This window comes from Micropterus dolomieu, linkage group LG22 (assembly GCF_021292245.1).
Source record: "Micropterus dolomieu isolate WLL.071019.BEF.003 ecotype Adirondacks linkage group LG22, ASM2129224v1, whole genome shotgun sequence".
In the NCBI taxonomy this organism is placed as follows: domain Eukaryota; kingdom Metazoa; phylum Chordata; class Actinopteri; order Centrarchiformes; family Centrarchidae; genus Micropterus; species Micropterus dolomieu.
The window spans coordinates 24387300-24397500 of record NC_060171.1 but is presented as its reverse complement, the minus strand read 5'-3'; the positions used below and the strand labels follow the sequence as shown (position 1 = coordinate 24397500).

Sequence of the window (10201 nt, the reverse complement as noted above, 5' to 3'; positions counted from 1 at the left end):
CCAATCAGTATAATCAAACACAGCTGGACTCAAATGAAGGTGTAGAACCATCTCAAGGATGATCAGAAGAAATAGACAGCACCTGAGTTAAATATGAGTGTCACGGCAAAGGGTCTGAATACTTATGACCATGTGATATTTCAGTTTTTCTTTTTTAATAAATTTGCAAAAATTTCTACATTTCTGTTTTTTTCTGTCAAGATGGGGTGCTGAGTGTACATTACTGAGAAATAAAATGAACTTTTTTGATTTTTGGAAAATGGCTGCAATGAAACAAAGAGTGAAAAATTTAAAGGGGTCTGAATACTTTCCGTACCCACTGTATTTACTGTAAGACACAGGGTTCATTGTTTACTCCTCTATGTCTTAATCCATGAGACAAATGGATACATAGATAAGTAAATTCAAAGAAATGACTTTCAGTTGAGTCGAGAATTTTCAGATCTGTTAATTAGCACAGATTTAGGTGGCATGGATCATGTGTTGGGACAAATTAGACTTTAAATGAGAAACCAATTTATATTCTATGCTGTGTGTGCGTGTCTGCTGTGATAGTCATCATTGGTGACTTGATGTCTCTGTTTACTTTTCCTCTGTTTGATTAATCTGTAGTGTTCAGAAGCTCAGTGAGTTTTTCTCAAGCGATGAAATTGGAGATGAACAGGAGCCCAGAGCCACGATAACCTCTGGGTCCAGCAATCACAACCAAAATAGATACCAGGCTGTGGTAAGTATATGTGCACACACTTTTTTGGGAGGGTCGGCTTGATTTAGGCAATGAGGTAGACAACATCTGTATCTTGCTATCTCCCCTGCATCCAGGCTTTCTCACTTTGCTGTGAATGTTGTTTTCTTCCTCCACCTTATCATGTTCCTGTTAATATCACCATTTACCCCTTTGTTCTTCATGCCTGACGCTATACAATCCTCCTCTAGTCATCCTCTAAACCTTTCCCTTCGTCCTCCTCCTCCTCTTTGTCCCGACACCTCAAGCCCCTGAAGGTGGTAAATCGGAAGCGCCCACCGAGGGACGACTGGAACAACTACAGCTCACAGGGGGACCACGAGGGCGACGGACCCTCCCAGGAAATAGACCAAGACATCTGTATCAAGGTGAGAGAGATTAAAGGAGAGACCAATGCATCATCTTCCAGACTCCACCAGATACCTTCTGGTCTAGACAGTAAAAAGATGCAATGTTCCTTCAAGTTTTATCAAAGTTAAAGTTAGCAAATAGACTGGACCTCACAATGTTTTTTTAAAGGTCAGTCATTTCAAGATACGCTGACTGGCTCTCAAGGTTTTGTCACAATCACACCACTCATGTAGCAGTTATGACCTTTAGGGATTTCTTTGCATGAGGGACACTGAACAAATGTATTGTTTAAAGCATCTTGAGATGCATCATCTCGTTTCCAAGAGTGTCTTGTCAAGTCATTGTATTTGCTATTTACTATGGTTAGGCAGACAAACAAAAAAAAACCTACACAGAAAAAAACAGTATTAAATTTTTATTTTTTATTTTTTACCCATTTATGTAGAGACTGCAGGGACAGAGTGTGTTAATAAGGGCAATGAGGTATATAGCTGGAAAAATTGATTCAGGTTACATTGGGTAATTAAAATAAATGCATATAAAATTGAACATGAAATTTTTTTTCTGGCGCTTAAAGTTAGCTTATTGAAAGCCTTATACATATGGGTGTGAATCAGACTTCAAAATAAATCTAGATAAACTATTGAAGTAAATGACATTTAAGGTAAAAGAAGACACATCATATCAGCATAATCCAAAATCGCTGACATTAAAAGAAGCTCAATGTTTGGACCTCTAAAGAACGCCCAGACCGGTTTACTTTTTTGACATATCATCATATACAGTATATACTGTGCCTATTTTTATGTATAAATTAAATCAGCATTTTGACAGTTGAATTAATTGCCCTGAGGTTTCAACGTCACAACTTAGTCTGTACAATGACATGTGTTATTAATATCTGGGATAGTGTTGATTTGTTTTTTGTGAAATTTAGGACATTGTAACTCCATTTCTACCTCTGGAAACTGCAGTGATTCACCTGCTCACTTTATTCTCTGTATGTCATTCACAGTATTTTGGATGCAAGTGAACCTGTGTCCTCCTTCCTCTGCAATACAATGAATAACAATGAGGCCACATTTACTTCTTACTGCCTCACTGCCACTCTGCATCATTTTAGATGGATGACATGTTTACAGAATCTGTGCTATTCTTTCTATAGATAACTAGCGGTTATTTCACCTGGATCGATGGACCGCCAACACTTTCTAATGTGGACATCAAGATTCCTTTTGGTGAGCATCAGGCAATGTTATGTACAATCCTCAGTTCCTCTCCTTGTTTGTTTCTCTCTTTAGTTTCCTTCTGTTAGTTATCTGTTTACTTCCTGTGATGTTGCCTCACTGTCTCATCAAACATCTCAGGTAAGCTGACTATGATTGTGGGCCAGGTGGGTTGTGGAAAATCATCTCTGTTGCTGGCAGCGCTGGGAGAGATGCAGAGAGTATCGGGAACAGTCACCTGGAACAGGTCAGTTTACGAGGTCACTGTTCTGTCTGTGCCAATCAATTCTGAAATGAAACTGAATCATTATTTGTTTCCTGTTGCCTCCTTCAGTCTGAGAGACTCTGTGTGGCTCTACTGTGAAGTACTATAGCTGGAAGTTTTGATTTGAGTGGCATAATGAAACTAAGAAAACAAAAAATAAATTGCAATTATCCTTTAAACATCGTCCTAATTACCTGACAGTTACTGTAAGTGCTTAAATGAAATTACGCCCTGTGTCAATACATTATTCACCCCAGTATATAAATCACCTTCTTGTCCATTCAGTTACAAAACAACATGATACATGTGCCCTCAGGGAAACCCATTAACTGTATGTTATAATGTTCATTCTTGAAATGAAATTCAATCCAGAGGTGAAAGGTTCATTTGAAGAGAACTGCTCATCATCTGGTCTCATGGCATGTTTTTCTTCCTCATGAAAGTGTGTGCCGCTCTGACTCGTGCTTTTTAAACCTCTCCTGTATTCGGAGGCGGTTTTGTGCTTTTATTTATGTGTTTTCTTGCAGCGATAAATTCCATGTCCCTGACAAGGTAATGTAATTAGCATCAAAATGAGACCTCTAGCTGTGATATGCAGTATAACATAAATGGATTTGTAGGTCAGTGAGGTGGAGCTGATGTTGCAGCTTTTATTTTTTATGGCTGATGGAGTACGGAGGAACGTGAGGATCCTTTCATGCAAGTGCCGCTGCAGGCTGGAAACCCACCTTTTCAGATGACACCATTGCATGTCATCAGCAATTTGAAACTGCTCAGTTGTTAGCGTGGTTTAAGTATGCAACTTTAATCACTGAAGAAGGCTCCAGAAAAAGCTAGTTCAACATATATGCGTTCCCAAGATCAAGAATGAATTTCCATGCTCAAAACATTTATTTTACAGTATTTTACAATAAAAAGGGGGGAAAGTCAGATTTTTAATGGCATCTCCTTCAGACTAAATGAATGTAACTTAATGTCTCTGTGCATTTCATCTCATTTGAGTTCCTGAGAATTAGGGTCACAGTTCTGCTTAGTTGGATGTGGTAGGTGGATGCTTCAGTGCATTTTGTGACTGTGATGGTGATTATTTGTTGCACTAAATGATTTCTCCACTCTGATGAGTCTGTGTTTAGTTTGGACTGCTTGGACTGTGCATCTGTTTTCATCGCATTTTGTAACATCTGGAACATCTTTCTGAGAAAGTCCCTATCTTGCTGCAGAATGTGGATGACCAATCTTTATAATTAACCATCATCATTCTTTTCAGCATTACATCTAAAGTAAACCCAGTGGATGCAGAGAAGCAGAGCACATTTGAAATAGCTCAGCCAAAACTGAATCCTCATATCCTGCCTGATGCATTCTGGGAGTTATTAGGCGTTATCTCGGGCATTTGAACATCTCGTCACCTACCCAGGATAGCACTGCTATCATTCTCCATTTGTCAACAGTTTACTCACCCATACTTGATTGTCACAGTGCCCTGGCAGCCACACACACATTCACACAGTTCGTCCTTCTGTCCCGGTGCCAGAGCCGTGCTGGCACTCCCTCTGATACTAGGTTGGATCGTGCATCCCTGCCGGGTGCCAAACCTTCTCACTTATCGTGTGTCCCAGGGAGACTAAGGACCTGTCATTTAGACTTCCTAAAGCCGAGTATGTCCTTATGTTATGTTTGTTATTGTTACAGTTGTTCCTTTCTTCAGTCAGGAACATTGACAGCCACACTTGGATGAAAAGTTGTATCTGGGAGCAGATCCAAATCACTGAGATAAGAAATGCACATAAAGCAAAAGGCAATGTGAGCATAAATGAGAGCAGCAGGTGCCTGGCAAGAGTAAACAACATGACTAAGAGTCAGCGTGCGAGCTTGTTGGAGTTATGAAGAAGGCTTCAATGACTTGTTTGAAGGTAATTGGTGGCTCTGAGAGTCAGTTGGTGGTGTTCATGCTTTCAGCACTGTGCGTGCACTCACCGTGCACCATGTATATAATCAAGTGATAAGAACTATTTTGGTTACAGTCTCACTACAAGGGTAATTTAGTAGCTCTCTGGTGCTGAGCAGATGGAGATGCCTAGGTTTTCTGAGCACTTTAAGAACGTTTCGTCCAAGTTGTCGTAAATATTGAAATTAAGAGGCGATTCCTGACCTTTGGAAACAGCAGTTGACAAAACAGTCTCTCCTCAATGTCCATTGTTTGGCAAACTACTGGTTCCAAGATCAAGCATGAACTCCCAGTTTGAATGGGCAGAATGTAACATTGCAGGAAATGGATATAACAATTGATATAATGTTAACAGCAGTCACAACAGGAACAAGTCATGCGTTATGCTTTTAGTGTCTCATTTCAATGGTAGTTGCTTGCTTGTAATTAAGTCTGATTTCGTTATAGATTAGATTAAACCTGTTAGTGGGTCGAATTACAGGTCATGGAGGGCGGCATTTCTCCTTTGGTGGGTGACAAGCTTACCAACACTATATTTCACAAACACAAGCTGTCATTTCTATTGATGGGAACCTCCCCCACAACCACCACCATTCCTCACCACCCCTCCCCCTCTGCTCTCCCTCTCCAAATATGGCACAGCGTGATGACTATTTGTATCTTGACCTTAGTATCCAGTCAAAGTGGTGCAGGTTGGATATCTTGTGTGCAGTCAGGTCCAGAGTCTCAAAAGTGGGCAGCATAGCCAGCTGGTGAGCGAGGCTTTGACCCCAAACCGTACCTGCTGATGTGATTAACTGCAACACAGCAACTGGCCTACCCCCATGTCTCAAACCAGAGGGTTTGCTGCAGGGATCAATCAAGTGTGTAGAGAGCTAGGTTTCAGTTATTAAAGAACAAGAAAAGCGAGTGAAGAAAAGATTTCTTATTTAAGAGAATAAAATGTAGGTTTGATTACAAATAAGGAGGCATTATCCATCATTATCAGGCGTGGTCACCACAGTGAACATGCTCCATTACTTCCCATTACCATTAGGAGGCGTTTAAGTCAATTCGTTCCTGAGCCTGGCTTTGAGGCTGCTGATTGAAACTGTCTTGTACAACTCCCACATGAATTTTCCTCTAACACAACCTTGAGAACAGTACTTAAAGGTTTTGATTGACGGGGGAAATAGTCGGTGGTTTAGTCAGAGATGAAGGCTCCAGCATGATTAGCCTGTTTTTATGATGGCTGCAGGATAACAATCAGCCATCCATTCAGGCATTAGTGTCTTTCAAGTGTCATTAGGTGATCAGGCCTGATGAAGTAATTTTCTGAAAGTTTTCATTTGTTGTTGTTAGAAATTGCTCGGTTTAGCGCTGATAATTGAGGAAACCATTTTCCTACAAAAAAGTAAACTTGATATTTGACTTGTTAATTTTTGTTGACAAATGGAGACTTGTTATTTTTAATCCGAACACTGTGTGTAGTTCACAAAAAAGCACACATCTTTCACTTAAGATTTTTTTTGTTCTTATAAATTATTTTCCACAATTCCCATCTAACAAACTTCTTGCAATACAGATTCCTTTCTTTTTTGAAACCAGGCACAGCCAGTCTTCCTCATAGATATCTTGGTGCATATGTTGGTTGGAAAGCCAACCTACATATTATTCAGACCTTGCAATGATTTAAAATTTGAAAAAGTATTCATAGTCATATATCTATGTCGTTATGTATGTATGTCTAATAAGTCTTTTTTCTTTCCTTTTTAATTGTTGACAACTGAACCAAAATTACTATTTATTTAGCAAATATCTTGCTTTACTTTTTATTTAAATAGATTTTTATTTTACCAATTCACATTGTAGATTCGTTTTTTTAAACCTTAATTTAGGTGCAGTTCAGAGATTATATGGCTTATTGACTTCTCATGTAAAAAATTTTTTCCATTAATTTATATTAAAAATAAAATTAGTCAGATTGCTTAAAACTAATTGAGCAACTAACAAAGTTGTGTACTGTAAAGTCTGTTTTACAGTTTTTGAATAGTGAGTTTCATAAAAAAAAAATTTATAACAAATTAATACAGCTTAATACAAAAGTGAACATACATTTTGGTTTTGTTTTTACAAACTCTAAATTGCTGTTATATATCGTTCTTTTTTTCAGCTTAACACCTCCCGGATAGAGCTGCCCACACTGCTCACTTCACTTTCTTTTTCTTATTTTACACAGTCAGTAAAAGCGACGTCTACATGTATGTGTGTGGCGTGTCGTAGCTTCTTAAATGTCAGTCAGCAGTTCTCTTCCTAGCAGCTGTGGTCCCTGCCTTTTAAAGCTGCTGCGGTAAACTGGTGTAAGTCAGCCCTCGCTCTATGGTTGTGCTCACATGTGATCAGAGTCACCCTCTCAGGACGACAGAGAGAGGTGTCAACTTTTCAAGCCTAAAAATACACTGCAGCTTCTACTGAGCATGTGCAAAGCCCCAAACAGCCATCGGATCTTAATGAATTTAAGAGTCTGAATGTGAATGGTTATATGTATTTGTTAACATGCATGTGTGCACAGTATATGTAAGGACACTTTGGGGCATTTAATTATTCTAAAAATTGGAGTTAATGTGAGCTTTAAGGCCTTTTTAAATGTAATAACAAGACTTCACAATTTTCCCTTGGCCTCGATTTTTCACTGTACGTTTACAACTTTTGGCGAGGAACAGTTGCAGAATTGTTAGATACACTTACATTAATATTTTTTCCCCCTGTTTTCTGCAGCCTGCCAAACTTGGAGTCTGAGGGAGATGAAAGGTAAGTGCTCAAAGTAAAGAGGAAAACATCCCAAGCACCCAAACCTTAAAAACAAGCCAAGGAGTATACAAGTATTTTTAGTCGTACCTTAAAGAAGAATTTTAAACTTGCATGAAGATCTGAGGTTGGCTCCTGAGGACAAACGTCAGTATGAGTCACATACATTAAAAATATTTACAGCCTGGATTACAGGAGTATTTTCAGAGTGCAGATGGAGAGGAAAGGCATTTGATGCCGCTGTTGCACATGAACAATAGTGGACGCTGTAAATCAGTATTGTAAGTACTGTTGACAGTTCAGAATTGTCACTGGTTTAGCTAACGCAAATAGTGTTATTTTAGCACACTGTGGATCATTGTTTCTATTTGTAACTCAACTGGCCATGGCATTCACTGTTTTTTGATATTTATACATCAAAGTAGCATTTAACAGCCGGTGTCTTGACACTGGCAGAATCTGTGTGTCTGTTGACTGTATAATTATTTTTAGAATGTCTGCACAGCCAAGGATTGTCTGGTGAATAACATTAAATGACAGAGCATATAGTCAAGTGATGGTGCAACAAACACAACTGCTTCACTGTAAAAAAATACTGAAGCTCACTGCTCATGATTCTTGGAAGAATCATTTTCGTTCTTGCACCTGAGCCATTTCAGAGCTCAGATTTGTTACATATAATAGCACTGTTCACAAATTAACTGTCAGGGCAGTTTTATTTTGTTATAAAACTAGTAACTAGGAAGGACAAAAAATACAAAACAACAAATGGCATGAAACACATTCAAGTCAGTCAAGTCAGTCATAAAACGGAAGCAAACTGTCAAACTTAACATGATGTATTTTTGCTTTTAAAGTGCTCTTGGCCATAACCTTCAGGCCCACACTTCATTCAGAGAGAATGTCTACTATATCTTAATAGTTGCAAACTACATGTTAATCACCACACACAGTAAATGATTAAATTATTCAACTATGTGATTGCAGTGTAGAAATTTACAGCTCGCAGGGACTTTACTCAAGTATTTAATGATCTAATAGTTATGTGTCAAGGTGACTCAATGTTGAAGCGCCGCCTGGTCTGGATCAGGGTTAGACACAGCTGTCTTGTCAGGAAGTATGACCAGCACGGTGTACTTGTGTGTGTGTGTGTGTGTGTGTGTGTGTGTGTGTGTGTGTGTGTGTCACCTCGACCCCCAGTCCGTCAGTCTTTGTCTCCTCTCAGCATGAAATGGGTCAGAACATGCCAGCCAGTAGAAATGGAGAAGGAACTCAACATCTTGAACTTCCCCTATATTTCCCTGGAGTGATCAAATGAACAACGTGGTATTAGATGGCCTCGGAAGTCCCTTTAATTATTTATCACATGGTTCAAGCACCTCACTACAAAACAGACGGTCAGATCACTCACTAATAAGTCTGCAAGTTTCTGACACATTCTGATGCCAGAAATGCATCTTACGCACAGATCACTCTTTCCTCGCCTCAAACAGCCTGCCTTTACAGTTAAAGGGCAGTATACAGTGAGACAAATAGACAAGATACCCGCGAACAGCAACAAACACCCAGACAGCCACAGACCTCGTGTTGACGCACTAATCTCAGCCCGAGGAATCAGATCCTCTGAGAATTGCATGCGTCAGAGTCCAAACGGGGTGATGCTGATTTCCATATCAGCAAATTACAGGAAGAAAAATTGGGAGGGTGGGCTTTATTTTTAGGAAGGATAAGATCACAGCTAATGATAGATGCGTTCATGTAGGGAAGTGGTTGGCCTGGACGTGTTTGAGCTGCTGAGCAATGACATGATTGCCATAGTGAGGGGAGAATATAATGGTTAGTGTGCGTGTGTGTTTGTTTTTTTGTTAATCATTACAGCAATACGATGGAGTTAGTCATTGTCAGGTTATAGTCTGATAATCTCAGAGGGAACAGTATTGCTTATCTAATGTTTGTGTGTGTTTGATATTTTCTCTGCAGTCCCACAGACAGAGATGCAGCAGGTGACGGAGACGTCAGGTGAGCTCAGACAACAGCATGCTGTACACACCAGGAGGTCACCATAGAGACGCATCACCATTATCAGCAGCGCAAAACAACAACTCTCATCGTTATCTAGAAACCCCCTGAAGATAACAGAGAACAAGATATTCCCTCTGCTCACATATTTGCCCCCGACCCTCAAATACAGCCTTTAATGATCCCTGGACCAGTGTCTTTATGGGCTGGAGTTATTTTTATAACTCAGCTTCCGAGGCTGAGGAGTCCCTGTTGTCAAGAGTTTAAACAGATTAACCTGTGTGTGAAATAAAACACTCATTAAGAAGTACACATAAACAGCAGATTATTGTTTGTTTTTACACTCCTGCATGGGTTTTAAAACCTCTTGATAGGAAGAGAGGCGCTGTGGCCTACGCTTCCCAGAAGCCCTGGCTGTTGAATGCGTCACTGGTGGAGAACATCACCTTTGAGATGCCCATGATCAAATCAAGGTAAGACCTCACATCTGCACGGACAGATGAAAACAAAACTGATGGTTTGAACTTTGATTGATAGTTTGCTGCACACTTCAAGTAGTGGAAACAGATGTGACTTAAGTAAAGACAAAGTATTAGAGGAGAAGGATTAGAAACAACACAGGCCAACTCAAACAGGGACGGGTGGCGCTGTAAACCCAGAGGCTTTTCTTCTCTGATGAGGGAATGACATACGGCAGGTGAAATTGGTTTAAAGGAGGTCCATGGGGGTAAGTCTCTTTTCAGTCTCCTGTAATTGGTACAGTATCACTGTGGTAAATTAAATATCAGAAACTACCAAAAGCAGCACCACAAACTACCAAAAATTTTTAATCAACTCCTGAAGACTGCATTTGTTTGAAC

The 10201-nt window shown here is 39.7% G+C and overlaps 1 protein-coding gene across 3 annotated transcripts in view; it reads left to right on the top strand.

Annotated features, from left to right (window-relative positions):
* abcc8 (ATP-binding cassette, sub-family C (CFTR/MRP), member 8) overlaps nucleotides 1–10201 on the top strand; it is an 82550-nt gene that overhangs the window by 49795 nt on the left and 22554 nt on the right. For all 3 annotated transcript variants that reach the window (XM_046036203.1, XM_046036206.1, XM_046036205.1), the window contains exons 13-19: nucleotides 613–727; nucleotides 994–1113; nucleotides 2262–2334; nucleotides 2464–2569; nucleotides 7293–7325; nucleotides 9303–9341; nucleotides 9716–9814. In XM_046036203.1, the coding sequence (XP_045892159.1) occupies nucleotides 613–727; nucleotides 994–1113; nucleotides 2262–2334; nucleotides 2464–2569; nucleotides 7293–7325; nucleotides 9303–9341; nucleotides 9716–9814 (585 nt within the window). The remainder of the gene's footprint in view (nucleotides 1–612; nucleotides 728–993; nucleotides 1114–2261; nucleotides 2335–2463; nucleotides 2570–7292; nucleotides 7326–9302; nucleotides 9342–9715; nucleotides 9815–10201) is intronic.